Raw genomic sequence first — 22,256 nt, forward strand, 5'->3', positions numbered from 1 at the left:
TTTGGCTATGGTTTAATAGTTGGTTTGTTTGGGATTCTGTCCGTTTAGAATAACACATGCATGTATATATAGTCCAAGTGACTATCAATGCATGTGAGTTGCTCTGATTTTTCATGTTAGTAACTCTGAATTGAAATCCATGTATCATTGCAATATCTGCAATGAAATTGATGTGTCATGCATGTATATAAAGTCCACATGACACTTCAATGCAATCTCTGCAATGAAATTGATGTGTCATTGCACTCTGAATTGCAATTGAAATATTGATGCATGTGATCTATGACACTTCGACAGTTGATTTGACTCTTCAATGATCTATGTCATTATATCATTACTTGTGTTCAGTTGATATGACTCTTCAACATAAAGTTGTGAAGATTTTATTGGGATGTATATTTGTCATTAACCAGTACATGTGATAATTATTCAAAACAAATTTAATAAAGTAAATAATTTACTGCATAATTAATGTTATATAAAAACAAACATCATTTCACATTACTGTAAATAAAAAGGAGTACATCTTAACATTAATTAAAATAAAAAGGACTACATTGAACATTAATTAAATAAAACAGTAGCAAACACATTAAGCTGATTATTATTACATGCTCCTTCTACCATAGAGTAGTGCACGTAATTCTTCCTTGTAAGCCTCTTCATCGGGAGTTAGGTCCGGTCCCTTTGCCATTAGATCTTGCAGCATTTCATAGTTCAGCCTTCTCTCTTGAATTTCGACTTGTTTTTGGTGAAGCTCTACTTGTTTTTGCTTCCTTCTTTCCCTTTCCATGTCGAAATCCAACTTCTTCAATCGCATTTGTGCCTCAATTTCCCTACTTGCATTATTCTGCTGCATTTGCTCAGTAATGTTACAGACATCAAAAGCCACTCCTTTTCCCTTATTACGCCTGGACTTTGCCTTTTTAACGCCATCAGGTCGAGGAAGACCCCCAGAAATGAAACCGGTAACGGGAACAATATCTTCATCTTCAGTTCTACACCGCTTTTCACTTCCACTACTGTCGTCTTCGACAGCATCACCGCAAGCTAATCTTTCCTCTCTTGACAACGCCCATCTCAGTTTTGTCCTCCACTTCGGGTCATTTTTAACCATTTCCCAACCATGGTGACAATTAAAATTATGTGGAGTAGGCTTGGAGGAAATATAGAATAACTTACTCGCATTATGAATTCGGTCTGCTTCGTTGTAACCACTGCCAGCTGCCCTTCCAACTTCGTCATAGCAACTACTCCATTGTATTAAATCAGTTGCCATCCTTCTCCAACGACTTTCCAAACTCCTCAAAGGTCTTGGCGGTAGGATGCGGGGTTTCTCAGAGTGCGCTTGATCATATGCCGCAGATATTTTTCGCCAGAGCGCAGCTGCTTTTTGGTTTGTACCAACAATTGCATCTTCACTGAATTGAAGATACAAACCAATTAGAGCTTCATCCTCCGCAACAGACCACATTCGACTTGCTTTTGGAGATGGTTGGTTTTGATTCACAGACCCTCTTGGAGGATGTGGAGAGTATTGAGGAGTGTCTGGAACAGGTTCTTCCATTTCATCATCAAATTGAGAATTGGTCCCTTGATAAACAAGAGGTGAATGTGGTACATAGGTAGTGTTTTCGAAAGGAGTTTGATGAGGTGTTTGATGTGGTGAATTTTGCAAAGAAGTGTTTCCAAGCCTTTGTAGGAAAAGCTGGAAACGAGGATTAGTGACAAAATCATCACCCAAATCAGAGAAATGATTCGTAAAATCAGGGTTGTTAGGATCCATAAGTTGATAAAGTAGTAAAGTAATAAAGCTTTAAACAATAACTAGTAAGAAATTCAACAATTACTAAAAAAAACAATAACTAAATTATATTTTCGGAAAATGGAAACAGCAACAACAACAACAACAATAATAATAATAATAGCAACAACAATAATAATAACAGCAATAATAATAATAATAATAATAATAATAATAATAATAATAATAATAATAATAATAATAATAATAGTAATAATAATAATAATAATATAATTATTATTATTATTATTATTATAAGTATAATTATTATAACAGTAAATTTTTTTTTTAACAAAACCGTAATTAATAATAATAAGAAGTAGAAGAATTGAGGTTTGGGAAATTAGTGAATATAAGAGATTTTTTGGGTTTTTGAAAGTATATCAAAATATATCAAAATGGATCTCTATTTATAGAGTAAAAAATTTTATGGCCGTTGGTGAATATATTTTTTTTTTTTATATATTTAAAATGGTATTATTTAGCATTGAAAATATATTACCGTTACAAAAAGGGGAATTTTCTGATTGGTTGGATAAACTGCCACAGCCACGTGTCGCTCCCCCATTGGCTGGCCTGACGCGCGTCAGTTGCCAGCCATTTAATTTTTTTTGGCTGAGTTTGCTAATTGTACGACGTCGTTTTGCTGAGTTAGCTAATTGTATGATGCGTTTTGCATCCTTTCTCAACAAATGAAATAAGCTTGCGTGGGAATTTGCGGGTCCCACATGATTACTATTCCTCCTTATTTCTCCTCATCCTTTGAGCGAATTTAATTGTCCTCAGCCATGAGAGGATTTCCTCTCATTGATGTGGTGATCGGTTTTTTTTTTTACACCTTAACTTTTACTTGTGAGGGATTTTTCACTCACTGCCGGTAGTGCTCTTAAGTTTATATAGAATCTGTTAGCCCCCTTAACTTTATTTTTAGAAGTCCCTCTCTGGGGTAAGTAAGTCACGAGTTAGGGTTTTGTGCGTTGCTTCTCCATTTTTGTGCCAATCTTGATCAATTTAACCTTTCATAGGTCAATCTCCCTGGATTCTGGTGTAGTGTGAATAATTGGGGACGACCTGGTGAAGGATTGGGAAAAAACTGCGTTTAACTGATGAAGAAGGTGTGGTGCTAGGGGGTGATTACATAGAAATTGTTAGCGATGATACTGAAGCCAAAATAAATCTCACTCTGGTGGGAAAATTATGGACAGTTAAACCCTACAATCTTGAAGCAATGAAGAGAACCTTGGCGAATGTATGGAGGTTGAAAGAGAAATTCGCAATTAGGGTTGTTGAGACGAATTTACTCGTTTTTCAATTCTTCTGTGAGGACGACAAAGATCGGGTTTTTGGAGGTAGACCATGGTTCTTTGACGAGAAATTACTTCTTTTGCAAGAGGTAATAGGTGATGAACAACCGTTTGAAATTGTTTTCAAGCAGACCCCCATGTGGGTTAGATTACTGACAGGCTGAAGTCGTATCACCTAATCAAAAGTAGTTCCTAAAACCACTAACTAATATAGATAGGGAAGTAGGGTCGAATCCACAGAGAAACAGGTCTTTCTATTCCTAATTAATTAATACAATCTAAATTATCAAGTAACCAAATTGTTTTTGTGAGAATTAAACTAATAATTAAACTAAGCAAATTAAATAGGGGAGGAAATCAATAATAAAAGGCCTAGAGTATAGGTTCACCAATAAATAAGATTCCAGGGTAAAACACAACAATCAATCATCAATGCATAGATTAATCAGATCATAAAGGGCTTTTGCTACGTATTATAATCACAAAATTAATCTACCGGTATTAAATCGCATCTCTCGAATCTTGACTTAACTATTTATAAATTAACTTGCCCATTGAAACTAAGCCTAAACATCAATTCTCATCTCTCGAATCTCGAATTAATATTGCATAACTCATACAATTAAACCTGGTCAAATCTAATTGCATAGCATTAAATCAATCAATAGGAAATCAATCAAGCATTAACAACCAACAACAATAATTTACCCCATCATATTATTTATGGATCCCCACAACCCTATAAATAAAACTACTCACACATAATTAAATCTAAGCTAAGCAAAACGATTAAACAAGACATAATTAATTAAAGCAAGTAAATTACTAAAAATAAAAAGGAAAAGAAATCGTTACCAAATTTAACGGAAAGGATGAATTGCATAAATCAAAAGTATGGAGAGAAAACAAGAATGTTAATCCAAGCTTAAAACTAAATCTGGAATTTTTCGCTAATGAAAAAGACGTCATCCACTTTCTACCAACAAAACGTATTTATACTAAAGCCTAAAAATCCTAATTAAAGAAAGACTAAAATCGCTGAAACTCTTAATAAATACAAGCGCCCGGTCGGGCGTGCCTTTTTCTTCTCTAAGTCTTCGCTCGCGCCCGGTCGGGCGCGAGACAGGGCGAGGGGCTAGTCCCCTTCTATATGCCTCGCCCGGCCGGGCGCGCCTTAGGGCGAGGGGCTACCCGGTCGGGCGAGCTCTTGGGCAAGGCCTTCTTCACTTGGGATCCTCAATTGGGCTATTTTCTTGGCCCAAACGAATTTCCTCTTGAGTCTTGAAACACGGTCCATTGCCTCGAACTCTTTTTCTTCACCGAGCCCTTAATCACCGGTTTGATTGCTCTAACACGGCCTTGGGCTTCGGAATGTGGTCATAATAATGCGATCATACTCCAACGCTCGTAGTGGCTCCAATAAATCCAGGAAAATGCTTCAAATCTGCAATTTCCTATAAAACAATACTAAAAACTAACATATGAGTAATAAAAGTGGCTTCGTAGAGCTCAAATAAACACAATTATGACCATTGGGATGGGGAATAAAATATTTTTATATATATATATATATATATAATAGACTTATCAATTACTAGATGTGCCTCTAAACAAACGATCCCTGGAAGTAATGTATGATGTGGGGAGTTTTTGGGGGGATTTCTAGAGGCAGATGATTTCGATCCTCTAGGGTGGGGAGATTGTTTGCGTATCAAAGTCCTTGTGGATATTAATAAGCTATTGCGAAGAGGACTATCTCTAGCTACGGGGCAAAATAAGTCTCGTTGGGTGGATATTAAGTATGAGAGGCTTGCAGATTTTTGCTTTTTCTATGGTAGACTAGAAGACACAGAGAAAAAATGCCAGATCAAGGAGCAAGAGAAAGGGGAGGTGGAGAAGATGGTGTATCAGTATGGGCCGTGGCTACGGGCATCTCCAAAAAAGAAACTCAGAATTGATACAGCTGAACGTGAAATTGAGAAGACTTGGGTGGAGCGACTAAAAAATTCAGCATTATCGAAGAAAATTCCTACCTATAATGATCCAGATGTTATTAAGTTAGGATCGGTTGGGGCTGCTAGAAAACTTGCTTTTTCCTTTCCGACTGTCCATGATGTTGAAGGAAGGAAAGTTCCATTGAAGAATACGGAGGCTGAACTTCTTGCGGTGTTGGATAACAGTGGAAAAAAACTAGTGCTGAGAACAATAGGTACAGCGATGTGCGAAGAGAGTGAGGTTACTCCCACGATGTTAAGATCAGGAGGAGAAGGGGGGATAAAAGAAGGTGTCAATGTGGAGAGGAGTGGGGAGTGTGTAGGAGGGAGCAAGGAGGGGAATGTTGGGGAGGGTATGGTTGACATTAGTAGTAAAAAGGAAGTGATGATGATGGACACTAGGGAGTATACTGATTTTAATGCAGATCATGGGATAGCTAGTGAGTCTGGAGAGAAAAATAGAAAGATGTGTATGAAGGACAAAAAGAAGGAGGGTGTTACTAAGACTTGAGAAAAGGGGCGAAGGCTTAGAAAGGTCAATCTTATAAAGAGTGACAACAAAGGGGGTGGGGAAGGAAAGTTGTTGAGTGGTGGTAAAAGGGGGTTACATGAATAGGTATATGAGGAATTTGAGATGCTTGTGGATGGAGATGAAATTGATGCTATGAGCAAGAAGAGAAAGGTTGCTATCTCTAATCAAAACGTGGCGGGCCCCACATCATGGGCTCTCAGTGAACAATGAATTACGTCTTTTCGTGGACTTGTAGAGGTTTGGGGAGTACCTCAGCAATAAATGTGTTAGGTTTTTAGCAATTCAATACAATAGGAATTACTTAAAATTGATGGAAAAAAACCTAAATAGAGTATAATTCAATCAAATATACAATAATCAATACTAGTTAAAGTATTACAATCCAAGCACCAAAAATCAAAGTAATCAGAAAATTACAAGGAAAACTCTAATGTAAAATATACTAAAACTTGCCTCTACTCCATGCCAATGAAATCACCAAGAACATGAGAATACAATAGACCACGTGAGTCTTCAATACCGGATACTTGTCTAAGGCGTGTAAACACTTTCCTAAAGTGATAATTTCCCCCACCACGGTGCTTGGGTTGAAACCGGAAACTCACTTTGAGATACAATAGACAACTCCACACTCTAAGCACAAAGATGTGTGATAAGATGGTTAAATTCTCAAACAATAGACTTAGATGATAGAGAATTAAGGAAGAGTTTGCAAAGTTCTTCAATAAAGGTGTAGAGAAGAAGAGGATTTTTGGAGAGGAAGATCAAGTTCTGTATCAAAAACAACAAGGCCCCGAAATAATATAAAGGAAAATAACCGCAAAACCGTTGACGAGGGAGGAGGCGCGGGCACGCCACTGTGAGGAGCGGGCACGCCACCTTCATGCGCGGGCGCTCCTCCCTGTTTTGCCAGATTTCCAACTTTTCCAGAATAGTGCGCGGTTTAGGCGCGGTCTGGAGCACGGGCGCGCCTAGACATGGCGCGGGCGCGCCATCCAAAGGAGCGGGCGCGCCACCTAAAACAGACAGAATTTTCCAGTAGGGTACGCGGTTTAGGCGCGCCTACTGCGCGGCCGCGCCTCCAAAGCGCGGGCGCTTCTTCATGGTCGCGAACGCAACCATCAACACTCTAAATATCTAACAATCCTCCCCCATTTAGAGTGTTCCATTAAAAACCTTCTCTACTTCTATCAAATAAGCTTCATCTTATGCATAAATTCAAGAATTGACACTTAGTATAACACTCTTAACGATGATCATATCCCATGATTTCCATATGGATTGAATCACACGGATATCTCTAATCATTCGAAGGTGAAATACACACAAGATAACTCGAATTTAACATCACTTGACACTTTTATACAGCCATGTGTCCGTATCTTTCATAAGTTCATCAAAGTCTATATGTCCATCTAGACTTCTTGAAGCGGCTAAACTTCGAACTTATATAGGTAGGTTCTCATATACGTAAGTGTGCCCTTGTGACAAGACACTTTCATTTAGAGCTTCTCAACTCTAAATCTTTGAGAACTTTGAATTGATGCTACCTTATCGTCATAAGTAACATAGCAATATGGGTCATCAAATATTGCTAACAAATAACAAAGTTGTAATTCAACCACATTGAATCTAAGACTTGATGTTTCTTCAAGCGTTAGATTGGGTTTCACAACTTTGTGCTATAGGACATAAACCCATTTCATTCAAAGCAAATATGATGGAATGTCTTGGCATTGCTTTAGTAAAGCAATCCGCCAAGTTCATTTTCGTAGGAACATAGTCAAGACTTATGACCCCATCATTGATAAGCTCTTTCACTAGGCTATGCCTTAGTGAAATATGCCGAGACTTACCATTATACACTTGACTATAAGCCTTTATTAAAGCCGAATTCGAATCAAAATGAATAGCCACCGGTGAGATTGGCTTAGGCAATAAAGGCAGCTCTAACATGAGATTTCTCAACCACTCAACTTCCTTACTAGCTGAGGCAAGAGCTATAAACTCCGCTGCCATAGTGGAATCGACAATGCAAGTTTATTTCTTGGAAGACCATGAAATGGCACCTCCCCCAAATATGAACACCCAACCACTTACAGAAGAGTCATCCTCTTTGTAAGTGATCCAACTTGCATCAGAATATCCTTCTAAAACCGAAGGAAATCCACTATATGACAAACCATAGTCCAATGTACCTTTAAGGTACCTAAAGACCCTCCGAACTGCAAACCAATGATGTGCACCCGGGTTACTAGTAAATCTACATAGTTTTCCCACAGCCAATGCAATATCCGGTCTTGTACTTGTCATGGCATACATCAAGGATCCAATTATCCTTGAATACTCCAATTGGGAAACCGTTTTCCCCGAATTCTTAACCAATTTTACATTGGGTTCCATGGGGGTGTTCACAGGACACTTATCAAACATATTGAACCGTTTGATCATTTTCTCAATGTAATGAGATTGACTTAACATAAGCCTTCCATTGTCCCGAATTATCTTGATGCCCAAAATGACATCTGCCTCCCCCAAATCCTTCATCTGAAAAGATGAGGACAAGAATTCCTTGGTCAATTCTACTTGTTGTAGACTTGTACCAAAGATAAGCATATCATCAACATATAGACAAATGATGACACCAAGACCTTTGTCATCAAATTTGCTATATATACACTTATCAGCTTGATTCACCTTGAATCCAAAGGACATAATCGTGTCATCAAATTTTCGATGCCACTGCTTTGGTGCTTGTTTAAGTCCATACAAGGACTTAACCAATTTACACACCTTATCTTCTTGTCCTTCCAAAACAAACCCTTCGGGTTGTTTCATATACACTTCTTCCTCTAGGTCTCCATAAAGGAATGACGTCTTGACATCCATTTGATGGATTACTAGATTATATACCGAAGCCATTGCAATTAATAACCTTATCGAGGTTATTCTTGCAACCGGTGCATATGTGTCAAAATAATCAACACCATGCTTTTGCCTAAAGTCTTGGATAACCAATCTGGCTTTAAATTTCACTATGGAGCCATCCGGCCTCCTTTTCCTAGTGAAAATCCACTTACAACCAAGAGGTTTGCAACCTGGAGGTAAATCCTCTAAGACCCAAGTGTTATTTCCCATGATGGAATCCATCTCATCATTTATAGCCTCTTTCCAAAATGCACTATCTTGGGAAGATATGGCCTCGCTATAAGTTTTTGGGTCACTATCCACATTGAAACAATATGGAGTAGTGGAACTAAGGACATCCCTAGATCCTTCAACCAAATAAATTATGAAATCATCTAGAGGATTCCTAATTTTCCTTTGTCTTTTACTTCTTCTAACATGAGGAGTCTCATCCTCATTATTAGATGAACCTACATGAGAATCAAGTTGATCATCATAATCAACAATTTCCTTTCCTTTGGTACTAACTTGTAGATCCTTAGGTCTACTCATTGATGAAAATCGGTTTTCATCAAATATTGCATCTCGTGACTCAATAATCGAATGTTTCGAAATATAGTCACCTTGTTCTATTACATAGAACCTATAGGTTTTGCTATACTCAGCATAACCTATAAAAATGCATTCCAAGCCCCTTTTATCGAGCTTTCTCTTTTTGTTACCGGGCACTCTTACAACTGCCTTACAACCCCAAACCTTGAGATATTTCAAGTTTGGTTTTCTTTTGTACCAAAGTTCATAAGGAGTAGAATCCTTTCCCTTAGTGGGAACACGGTTAAGTATGTGACAAGCCGTCAACATAGCTTCACCCCAAAACCCCTCACTCAAACCGGAGTAAGATAGCATGGAATTAACCATTTCTTGAAGAGTTCTGTTCTTCCTTTCAGCTACACCATTTGATTGTGATGCATAACCAGTTGTAGTCTCATGAATAATACCCAAAGATTGGAAATAAGTAGGATCATAATACTCTCCTCCCTTGTCCGTTCTTAATCTCTTAATAAAAGATTTTACTTGCACTTCTACCTCTTTCTTATAAATATCAAATTTAACCAAGGTTAATCTTTGGAATATAAAAGATACACATAACAAAATCTTGAAAAATCATCAATAAACGTAACTATGTATGTTTTATTTCCCAAAGAAGGTGTACTATAAAAATCACATAGATCACTATGAACCAATTCTAAAATCTTAGAACATCTTTCAACTTTCTTGAAAGGAGTTCTAGTGATCTTATTAAGCATGCAAGTAGTACATTTATCAAGAGCAATATCACATGGAGGAATAAGTTCTAGTTTAGACATGAAAGACAACTTATTGTAATTCACATGACCTAATCTAGAATGCCATAAAGAAAACAAATTCAAACCATTGTCATTTCCAACATTAAAACACACATCATCCAACATTATAGACCTTTCTCTTAATGAGAGTTTAAACAAACCATGAGACAAATAACAACGTCCAACAAAAGTGCTACCCTTAGTAATAATACATCTATCTTCTTCAAAAACTAGTCTATATCCAAGTCTATTCAGGGTTGGGCCTGATACAAGATTTCTAGAAATACTAGGAGTATATAATACATCCCTAAGGATGATACTATTGCCCGAACTAAACATCAGCTCAACTTGTCCTCTTCCTTGGACCATGATGGTAGAGTTGTTTCCCATAAAGAGCTCTTCTCCATCACCAACCTTGTGAAAGGTTTTGAACCAATGCTTCACCTTGCATACATGCCTTGAAGCCCCCGAATCCATCCACCAAGAGTCATCATCCTGCACCATAAAGATGTTAGGATCCGTTGCATTTAAATCCATACCGGAATTAAATTCAACTTCATGTAATAAATTACCTTTGGTGGGTTGGTCCTTGCTCTTAGAAGCTTGACCATCCTTGGATTTCTCCATTTTCTTCTTGAAAATGTAGCAGTCCTTCTTGCGGTGTCCAGTCTTACCGCATTCCCAACAAGCATACTTGTTGTTGTCCTTTTGTTTCTTGGACTTGCCCTTAGAGGAATTAAACATCTTCCTCTTACCACTAGTTGAAGCACTAGATTTGCCTTCCTCCACCACATTGATGGTGGAAGAGCTAGGATTTCCATCCTTAGCTTTCTCCATTGCCCTTATCCCCTCTTCAATTTGAAGATGGGTAGCCAAATTGGACAAAGATATGTCCTCCTTTTTAAGTTTTAAGTCATGCTTAACATCTTTCCAACTATTGGCAACTTATCAATAATACTTGAAACAACAAATAATTCATCAACATTGATACCATGTTGTTTCAAGTTACTATAAATACGTTGTATCTCATGAAACTGGTCCATAATCGATCTACCATCAACAAATTTAAAGTCATTGAAATTACTTACAAGAAATTTCTTGCTTGAGGCATCCTCTGCCATATATTTACTCTCCAATGATTCCCATAGCTCCTTAGCAGACTCGACATGTTGATACACATCGAACAAATCATCCTCCATCCCATTGAGAATATGACCCCGACATATAAAGTCATCATTATCCCACTTAGATTTCTCACGAACATCCTCCATTGTTTCATTCTCATGTTCTACAGGCCTAGGAGTACTAATGACATAGGCAACCTTCAACGATGTAAGAAGAAAATACATCTTCTTCTTCCATCGTCGAAATTCCACACCGTCAAACTTCTTGAGTTTGACAAATTTTGTGGTAAGTTCTTTCACACTAGACATTTTGTTCAAACAATTATCACTTTAGATTGTTAGGTTTTCAGCAATTCAATACAATAGGAATTACTTAAAATTGATGGAACAAAACCTAAATAGAGTATAATTCAATCAAATTATACAATAATCAATACTAGTTAAAGTATTACAATCCAAGCACCAAAAATCAAAGTAATCAGAAAATTACAAGGAAAACTCTAATGTAAAAGATACTAAAACTTGCCTCTACTCCATGCCAATGAAATCACCAAGAACATGAGAATACAATAGACCACGTGAGTCTTCAATACCGGATACTTGTCTAAGGTGTGTAAACACTTTCCTAAAGTGATAATTTCCCCCACCACGGTGCTTGGGTTGAAATCGGAAGCTCACTTTGAGATACAATAGACAACACCACACTCTAAGCACAAAGATGTGTGATAAGATGGTTAAATTCTCAAACAATAGACTTAGATGATAGAGAATTAAGAAAGAGTTTGCAAAGTTCTTCAATAAAGGTGTAGAGAAGAAGAGGATTTTTGAAGATCAAGTTCTGTATCAAAAACAACAAGGCCCCGAAATAATATAAAGGAAAATAACCACAAAACCGTTGACGAGGAGGAGGCGCGGGCGCGCCACAGTGAGGAGCGGGCGCGCCACCTTCATGCGCGGGCGCTCCTCCCTGTTTTGCCAGATTTCCAACTTTTCCAGAATAGTGCGCGGTTTAGGCGCGGTCTAGAGCACGGGCGCGCCTAAACATGGCGCGGGCGCGCCATCCAAAGGAGCGGGCGTGCCACCTAAAACAGACAGAATTTTCCAGTAGGGTACGCGGTTTAGGCGCGCCTACTGCGCGGCGGCCGCGCCTCCAAAGTGCGGGCGCTTCTTCATGGTCGCGAACGCAACCATCAACACTCTAAATATCTAACAAAATGTAGTAAAAAATCGTGGCTTTGATAAACCCCAAATCATTTTTTTTGTCGGAAACGAGGCTAAAAAGTCATGAGATGGAAAGAGTAAAAAATAAGCTTAGCTTTAATAATCTTCTTGCTGTTAGTTGTGAAGGGGAGGAAAGGAAATGTAGTGGAGGGCTAGCTCTGTTATGGAAGGATACTTTGGAGGTGGAAATTAAGTCGTACTCTTTGCACCATATTGACTCATGGGTAAAATTATCTTGCAAGCAAGGCTGGAGATTTACTGGAATATATGGCAATCCGGAAGCTGAGAAAAAGCACCTGACTCACACTTTGCTAGAAAGTCTTAGGAGTAACCCAAACATTCCATGGATTTGTAGAGGTGACTTCAATTTGATGCTGGTGTCGAGTGAGAAACAGGGAGGTAAAGACTTTCGTATGGTGGAGGCTGAAATTTTTCGAGAAGCAGTGAAGGCTTGCGAGTTAGTGGATCTAGGTTTTGTGGGTCACTACTTTACTTGGACTAACAATCAAGGTGATAATCGTAATGTGCAGGAGCGTCTCGATCATTTCTTAGCAAACAAAACATGGAAGGATTTTTTCCCTAGATCGTTTGTGATGCATCTATCGAAGAGGAAGTCGGACCACTTGCCCATTCTGCTTTGTATTAACGAGGGTGTGGGAAAAATAAAAAAGAAAAAAAAAAGTTAAAAAATACAGGTTTGAAGAAATGTGGCTTCGAGATGAAACTTGTGGTGACATAGTGAAGGATGTGTGGAATTGGGGTGGTGACATTTGTTCGAAAATTGCTCATACCTCGATAAATCTGAGTGCTTGGAGTAGAAATAAATTTGGGGATTTTATGAAAGAAATGAAGGACTACAGAGCTACGATGGAGAGCCTTATGGGAGAGCTACAGACAAAGGAGATTATAGCTCAAATACGGGCTTTGGATGATAGAATGGATGAGTTGGAGAGGACGGAGGAGGCATATTGGAGGCAACGAAGTAGACTAGATTGACTTAAGAATGGTGATAAAAATACTACATTTTTCCACACAAAAGCTAGTCAAAGATAATCAAGAAATCACATTAGAGAAGTGAACGATGCGGCTGGTAACTTGTTTCAAGATGAAGAGCAGATTTTAAAGGTATTTGTGCGCCATTTTGATGATTTATTTTCATCGGGTGGGCAATGTGATACGGATGTTGTGATTGAGAAAGTGGATGCCGCAATTTCAGAAACTCAGTGTGCAGAACTTGCTGCTCCTTTTGTTAGTGAGGAAGTTCGTGAGGCCCTCTTCTAGTTGCACCCCACTAAGGCCCCTGGGCCTGATGGTATGTCTGCTATCTTTTTTCAAAAATTCTAGAATGTTGTCGGAAGTGATGTAGTAGAGAGTACTCTGAATATTTTGAACAATGGTAGTGATATAGGTTCTATTAATCAGACACACATTGTTTTAATTTCGAAAAAAAAGAGTGTGTGAGTCTCCTATTAATTATAGACCTATTAGTCTGTGTAATATAATGTTTTGTATAAAATTGTGTCGAAGGTGTTGGCTAACAGACTTTAAAAAAATATTGCCATGTATTATCAGTGAGTCTCAGAGTGGTTTTGTTCCTGGTAGATTAACTACAGACAACATTTTAGTGGCTTATGAATGCTTTCATTTCTTGCGGAAAAAAAAGAGGGAAGAAAGGATACATGGGGTTGAAATTGGACATGAGAAAAGCATATGACAGAGTTGAATGGGTCTTTCTAGAAAAAATGATGCTGAAATTTGGCTTTCCGGAGTCTTATGTGAAGAATATTATGAGATGTATGGGTTTCATCAGCTTCTTTTGATGTTCTAGTGAATGGGCAACCGTCTCGGGCCTTTAGACCAAGTAGAGGTCTGCGACAAGGAGATCTGTTATCTCCTTTCCTATTCATTATGTGTGCGGAAGGTTTATCTGCCCTTCTTCGAGATGCGGAAAAGAAAAAGCTTATTCATGGAGTCAAGATTGGGAGGCATGTTGAGCCAATTTCCCACCTGTTTTTTTGCTAATGATAGCCTGTTATTTATACGGGCTAATGAGGAGGAAATTGACAAAGTGCTTGATATATTGTCGACCTATGAGGTAGTGTCGGGTAAGAAACTAAATATTGAAAAATCAGAGGTGTCCTTTAGCCGAAATATTGATCTTGAAAAGAAAAATATGCTTCAGATGAAGTTAGAATTTAAGGCTATCGAGGGACATGACAAATATTTAGGTCTTCTGACTTACATTGGAAGTTCTAAGAAACAAAATTTTCAGAGTATTCAGGATAGGGTTTGGAAGAAGCTCAATGGTTGGAAAGGTAGTTATCTTTCTCAAGCAGGTAGGGAAATTCTCATCAAATCAGTGGCACAAGCTATACCCTCCTATGCTATGCAATGTTTTTCTATTCCTGTTGGCATCTTAAACGGGATAGAAATATTGTGTAGAAGTTTCTTTTGGGGGCAAAAAGGAGATGAACGAAAGATGAGGTTGGTTGGATAAAAAAAGATGCTCCGCACAAAAAAATCAGGGAGGATTGGGGTTTAGAAATATGAAATTTTTTAACAAGGCTATGTTAGCAAAACTAGCGTGGAGCATTTTGAGTAACAAGGAATCGCTTATGTATCGGGTCCTTAAGGGTAAATATTTTCCAACCTCAACTTCCTTTGATGCTAAAGCTGTCCCAAACATGAGCTTCACGTGGAGATCGATTTTAAGTGCTAGAGAGGTGATTAAGAAGAGTGCCATAAAGACTATTGGTGGGGGAAGCAGTGTCCATATTTGGGAAGACCCATGGGTGCCTAATCTCCCTAAGTTCCGAATCTTGTCACAAAAGAGGGATGGTAGTGATATTTCGATGTATGTCAAAGATTTGTGGGGAAATCAGAGCTGGAATTTGTCTACTCTCTCTGAGTTATTCTCTCAGCGTGAAATTGATGAAATTTATAGTATTCCAGTACCTCTATTTGATGAGGAAGATGTTTGGTCATGGCATCACTCGAAAGATGGGCTTTACAGCAACAAGAGCGCTTACAACCTCTTGGTTGAAGAAGAGGTAAGGGATAAGGCAACCTCGTCAAATGGGAATGTAGAGTTTAATTGGAAGAGCATTTGGCATGCCCGTATTCCACCAAAGATCAAATTATTTGAGTGGAGAAGTGTGAGGGAGGGCTGCCTGTGATGAGCCGTTTTATGGCTAGGGGTATGAATGTAGATCAACAATGTCCTAAGTGTGGGGAAGGAGAAGAAACTACTGCCCATACACTTCTCTTCTGCCCTGCAACTTCCTCTATTTGGAGACACTCTGCCTTGCGGCTTGACACAAGTGCTATTGATGCTGATGGTTTTCGAGGTTGGTGCAACCTGATGTATGGAAAGGTTAAGGAGACGAATTGGTGGGATATTTTTTTTAGTGCCTGGCATGGGGAATCAGGTTGAAACGCAATGCATGGGTCTTTGATAAAAGAGAGAAAAGGGAGGATGACATTCTTTATAAGACAATGTGCTTGGTGGGAGAGTTTGAAGAAGCTAATGCAAATGCTGATGGAGTGACGCAAGTGCAGCAATTCAGCTCTAGATGGAAGGCTCCTGCTGCTGGTCTGTATAAGTTAAATACAGACGCAGCCTTCCAAGGTCAGTGGCTGGGAATTAGTGGGATTTTAAGGGATGAGGAGGGGTTGCTGTGGTAGTCTTTTGTTCGACAATGAATGGGAAGGTAGATGTTGTTGTTGGTGAAGCGATTGCTATGAGATCCAACATCAAGACAGCCATGGAAGCGGGCTTTAGGAACTTTATTCTGGAAACTGATAACATTAGTTTGTTCCACCATCTGAAGATGGGCTCCATATCTCCTTGCTATTTTGGCAATTTGGTGAAGGATATTCTGATGCTTGCTAGTAGCTGTCAGAGTTGTGATTTTTCTTTTGTTAGAAGGTCGGGTAATATTGTTGCCCATAGCTTAGCAAAGTTGAGTTTCACTTTTAGTGAATATCGTGTTTGGCTTGAAGAGTACCCACCTGAAATTCAGGGGCTTTATGTAACGATATTGAAAACTTGGTGAATTAATAAATTGAGCTAAGCTACGTTTTTCGTCAAAAAAAAAGTTTATATAGAATCTAAAGTCTATCAATTAAATTGATATGGATAAAAAGTTAAATTTTATAAAATATTTTTTAAGGATAAGTTAATGAAATTTGAAGAAATTAATTAAATTGTTGTGGATATATTAATGTATAGTTGTAAAGTAACAATTTTTGTAGACGTTTATTGAAGATACATGAAACAAAAATTTTGAAGAATCAATTATGAAAATTTATTTCCAAAATTAAAGATACTTATTGATAGGTTGTTTCCTTGTTAGATATTTTAATTTATTTATCTCATCAAAAAATATATTTATATTTATTTACCCCTAATAAAAAGAGCAGGAATTGTTCTAACCAGAAAGGGCCATGTGATAACCTCATAGTTATGAATATCTAATTATAAAATTTACAACATCCCAAAAAAAGATATTCTACAACATTTGATAGATATGGTCACGACGGATTAGGGAAGATTATTCTACACTAATAATGAGAAAGCTATGATCTTAAAATTGTTATTTATTTTTTTTGACGGGGTAAAACATTAATTGATTATATATTATCATAAACAAAAATGTTTTTTTTATAAGATAAATGAAAATATTTGAAAATAAATAAATAAATATGTGTATCAATCTTCAATTTTAGAAACAAATTTCCTTAATTAATTTAGGTTGTCCATAACTATAATTATCCCATACCAATTTAATTCAAATTTCATTAATTTTATTGGGATTTTCTACACTATACCCCTGAGGTATTGGGTTTCCACGCCGTACCCCTCCTAAAAATTTCTTCCACACCGTGCCCTTGAGTTTTAGGTTATTTATATGTACTAACCTTCCGTTAAGTGGACGTTAATCAAACGTTAAGTTTTCATTTCTTCTTTGTCTTTTTCGGTTTCTTTCCACTTAATCTCACTTATTCACACTCAAACTCAAATCTTTCCATCAAAGCACTCACAAACCTCCATTATCACTCAAATTAATCACTCGAAATTCATCCCCATCACAGTGCAAAATCATAACATAAATTCGAATTTTTATTCGTTTTTGGGAGATGATTTTGGTCGGCTTTTGGCTTGTTTTGCTCCAATTGGTCCGAAAATCAGTTTTTTTTTTTTTTTTTTTTTTTGTTGTTGTTGTTCCAATTTGTTGCTGCTGCTGTTGTTCTTCCAATTTGCTGTTGTTGTTGGTTCTTTACTTGTTTTTCTCCAATTTATTGCCGTTGTTTTTCGTTCTAAATTAAACTTTTGTTTTCCTCCTTCTTCAAAAATCCCTTTCTGTCTCTTCCTTTAAGCATGTAATTTTATCATTTGTTGATTCAAAAATCCCTTTCTGTTTCGTCCTTTAAACATTGTTATTCAACAAGTTCAATTAAATTGCATAAAAAAGAGCAGATAAATTATGAAATTTTAAAAAAATAGGGGGACTTCAGCATTAAAAAGTGTCAATAGAGAATCACAACAATAATTGCAGATTGATGTAGGGAAGAAGAAGAAAGACAAGAAGACGAAGAAGTCGGCGGCGTATGTGGTGTTGTATGGCTAGTTCAATTCAATGCAGTGGTTAGTTCAATTCTTGTTGTTTTTCGAACACAGGGCAACAAAGAGGAGAGGAGGACCGACGGTGGTGGCTCGGCGGCTACAACGGCTAGAGAAGAAGAGAGGAGGGGTTTCAAACCCCTGTTTTTTAATTGCTGTTCGAAAAACTACAGGTGGCCTGGTAGGAGGGGAGGTGGTGGTGAAAGGATTAAGGGCTCAAATTAATTGCAATCAACCCACCACAATGAAGAACAACCAAGCACAACAACTAAGAACAACCATGAAGAAATTAAAGCAAGTAAAAGGGAGACAATGTTACCGTGGGAAAACCCGAGAACCGGGAGAAAAAACCCATCCTTGCACTATGGAGTAGTATTGATGATGAATGAAATCAAGAATAGCATATGGAATTCAAATGCTCCTCGCAAACTCTCTCAAAACATCACTTAATGTTTAATGTTTGTGAATACATATAAAAGAGGCTTAGTAAAACTATATATAGTCTAGGTATTAAATGACAATCCAAGGGCTAGCAATTAATCAAGCACACGGGCTGAAATCGCACCTTAGAAACAGAGCAACAAGGGTTCGACCGAACCTACCCAGAGTTCGGTCGAACCTAGGGTGATTCGGTCGAACTCCCTTAAGGTTAGGTCGCATCTATGCTAGAAAATGGAAGTGCTGATGCTACTGCCTCAAAACATGGTTCGATCGGACTCATGCATGTTTGGCCGAACTTTTCACAAGTTTGGCCGAACTCCTTCTTGTTCGATCGAACTCACAACCAATACCAGCTTCTAGCTTCTCACCTTATGCTTCTATGCATTGATTCATCTCAACACTAATCCTAACAATCTCCCAATTGGATATAGGATCAATCATGCACCATAGACTACCACATATACACTCCTTCCTCAAGAACACTCAACACATTCATCAAAATAATTTTCACCATAGCGCAACACTCCTTCAAATTAATGATGGAGTCCAATTGAGGTCCTACACATTCCCAATTTGTCACTAGAAACAACTTTAGTGAGCATATCCGCCGTATTCTTGGAACCGACAATCTTCCTCAAACACATCGTGCCATCCATCACCAAACTCCTAGTGTAGTGATAACGCCTCTTGATGTGTTTAGTGCGATAATGAAACATAGGATTCTTAGCCAATTGAACCGCACTTTGGCTATCACTATACAACGCACAAACATCTTTTTTCATGCCCATTTCTTCAAGGAAACCCTTCAACCATTCCATCTCCTTTCCCGCTTCCGACATAGCCACATACTCGGCTTCCGTCGTAGACATAGAGACACACTTTTGGAGCTTGCTCATCCAACTAATGGCCATACCACCAATAGTATACACATACCCCAAAGTGATTTTGCTTGAATCATAACATCCTCCAAAATTGGCATCAACAAAACCTTCCAAAACAACTCCTTTTCTACCAAAACAAAGATCCATACTTGAAGTACCCAAAAAATACCTCAATAGCCACATCACGGCTTCCCAAAGTCTCTCACCTGGATTTGACATGAACATACTCACAACTCCCACTGCGTGAGCAATATCGGGCCTAGTGCAAATCATAGCATACATCATGCTACCAACGGCCGAAGCATAAGGAACAATGGCCATTTTGTCCTTCTCTTCCCTTGTCTTTGGGAAATCCTCCTTAGTCAACTTGAGCTCACTTGAAAGAGGTGAGCTTCGAGGCTTTACATCAATCATTTCTTGATATACTCCTCTTGAGATAACTTCAACACACCCGTTGAGCTATCCCTAGAAATTCTCATGCCAAGTATTTGCTTGGCCTCACCCAAGTCTTTCATCTCAAATCTTCTTGACAACTTCTTTTTCAAGCCATTGACAATTTGCATACTAGTTCCCGCAATCAACATATCATCAACATACAAAAGTAAATAGATATAGCCATTGTCATACCTTTGAAAGTAGCAACAATGGTCACCTTCCGCTCTCACAAAACTATTGCCTAGCATGAAATTGTCAAACTTTTTGTACCATTGTCTCGGAGCTTATTTCAACCCATATAGACTCCGTTTAAGCTTGCACACCAAGTTCTCTTGACCCGGAACTTGAAACCCTTCCGGTTGCTTCATGTAGATTTCCTCCTCCAAATCACTATGTAAAAACGCGGTTTTTACATTCATTTGCTCAAGAAATAAGTCCTCCGAAACCACTGTATATAGCCAACAAGATCCTTATAGTGATTAACTTCACAACCGGAGCAAAGATCTCGTGATAATCAATGCCCTCTTTTTGTGAAAAACCTTTCACCACAAGTCTTGCCTTGTATTGAATTGTACCATCCGGTTCTTCTTTCTTTCGAAAGATCCACTTGCACAAAGTGCTCTTTTGCCTTTAGGCAACTCAACCAACACCCAAGTGTTGTTTTCTCCAATGAAGACATCTTATCTTCCATTGCTTGCTCCCACTTCAACGAGTCACCCATGCCCATTGCCTCTTGATAACATTCCGGCTCACCGAAATCCGTCAACGACAAATAATGCAAGGATGGAGAATATCGATTTGGTGGCTTGATTGGTCTTGATGATCTCCCCAGCGTAGGTGGTGTAGAAGGCTCACCTGAACCACAACGGGCTCACCCATAACTACTCGCTCATCTTCTTCCAAGTGATCATCATCATCCGAAACACTTGAATCCGAATCCACCGGAACATGAGCACCATGTTGAGGAGATGCTTGTTGAATTGGAACCTCAACTTCTACTTGTTCAACCTCTTTGTCACTTCTAACTTTACCATCTAGCTTAACAAATTCCCACTCATCTCCAATTGATTCTTTCTCAACCAAAGTTGTCCTTGTACAAGGAGCTCTCATCAAAAGTGATGTCACAATGCCAAACAATCTTTCGATTCTTAGGATCCCACAATCTATAACCATATTTCTCATATCCATACCCGATAAAGTAACATTTGATGGCCTTTGGGTCTAGCTTGTCTCTCTTCTCGGATTGCAAATAGGACACACAACCAAAGGTCTTCAAGTGAGTGTAGGACCCCTCCTTACCACTCCACTCCTCCTCCGGTATCTTAAATTCCAAAAGCACCGAAGGTCCACGGTTTATCAAGTAAGTCGCAGTACTAACGGCATCCGCCCAAAAGTATTTTGGGAGGCCCACAAACAACCTCATACACCTTGCCGTCTCGAGTAAGGTCCTATTCATCCGCTCCGCTACCCCGTTTTGGCGAGGTTTACCGGGAATGGTCCTCTCCAAAACAATGCCATGCTCCTTACAAATGTTCTTGTAAGCGTCCAACTCATACTCTCCTCCATTGTCGCACTTGATTGCCTTAATCTTTTTGCCCGAAGTATTTTCAACCTCCGCCTTCCAAGTCTTGAACATCTCATTCACTTCCGACTTGTAATTCATGATGAATCTGTAACACCCCAATAATTCTCTCTTTAAAACCTGTAATAACCTGTAGTAACCTGTAAATACTTTTAATAACCTGTGAGGGAATTACTGGCGTGCTATCGCCACGTGTTCAAACGTTAAGGCTAGTTTCAAATATCAGCAGCGGAAAACTAATTTAGTTTTAAAAGAAAATGTAAGTTTCAAAACTAATAATCAAAACCAAATTTAGACTAACAAGTTGGAACCATAACGGCCCTTATTCAAAACCCAATAAAATAGGAAGCGAGTAGAGTTAGAGTCAAAATAACATCAACTTATGAAATGAAATAAGCTAAGTGATTAACCAACGCTCCACTCAAATCCCATCACCCTAATGCAAGTTCAGTTTATGCAAAAACCTGTGATTAGTCTGCTCTTCAATATTACAAGTGTAAGAATTGGATCATTACAGGGTCATTGAAGGGCGAATGTCATGACCAAGAGAAAACACACAAAAGCACGTAATCAGCAACGCTGAGTACATATAAGCTAAAAAATATAGTAAAGAGCCTTAGCATGATACTAACAAGCATTCTATACACACACAATATAATCATTGACTCGAACACATGACTCAATTGTCGATCATTACTAAGTTTTCACTAAATAGCATTGATCATTTCATTAATTTGATTGGATTAAGCAATTGACCGGGTTGTCCCCCTATGCCCCATTTTGGAACATTAATAAAAGAAAACCCTATGCCTCCTTTCGAAAGACATTAATAAACATCCAATGGCAGACGGGCGCGACTCCGTGGCCATAGCTAGTATGAAATCTCATCTAACTCCTTATAATTTTAAAAGTATTTGAAAACAAGAGACTCGTAGATCAGACGGCCTCTGAAAAGTACACGGCTAATACCCCGTGAACCCCAACCCCTTTTTGTCAATACTCTAGATGTGCACAAATCCAGAGTTTTATTGCTCATCCTTCTTGCACTTTACGTGATTTACC

The 22,256-nt window shown here is 38.4% G+C and overlaps 1 protein-coding gene across 1 annotated transcript; it reads right to left on the bottom strand.

The window, feature by feature from the left end:
- Positions 1–607: 607 nt before the first annotated feature.
- LOC110692049 (glutathione S-transferase T3-like) lies at positions 608–1,786 on the bottom strand. The gene has a single exon (XM_021869041.1). It carries the CDS (start codon positions 1,784–1,786, stop codon positions 608–610), a length of 1,179 nt encoding a protein of 392 aa, XP_021724733.1.
- Positions 1,787–22,256: the final 20,470 nt, after the last annotated feature.

The sequence above is a fragment of the Chenopodium quinoa genome, unplaced genomic scaffold (assembly GCF_001683475.1).
Source record: "Chenopodium quinoa cultivar QQ74 unplaced genomic scaffold, ASM168347v1, whole genome shotgun sequence".
Taxonomy (NCBI): domain Eukaryota; kingdom Viridiplantae; phylum Streptophyta; class Magnoliopsida; order Caryophyllales; family Amaranthaceae; genus Chenopodium; species Chenopodium quinoa.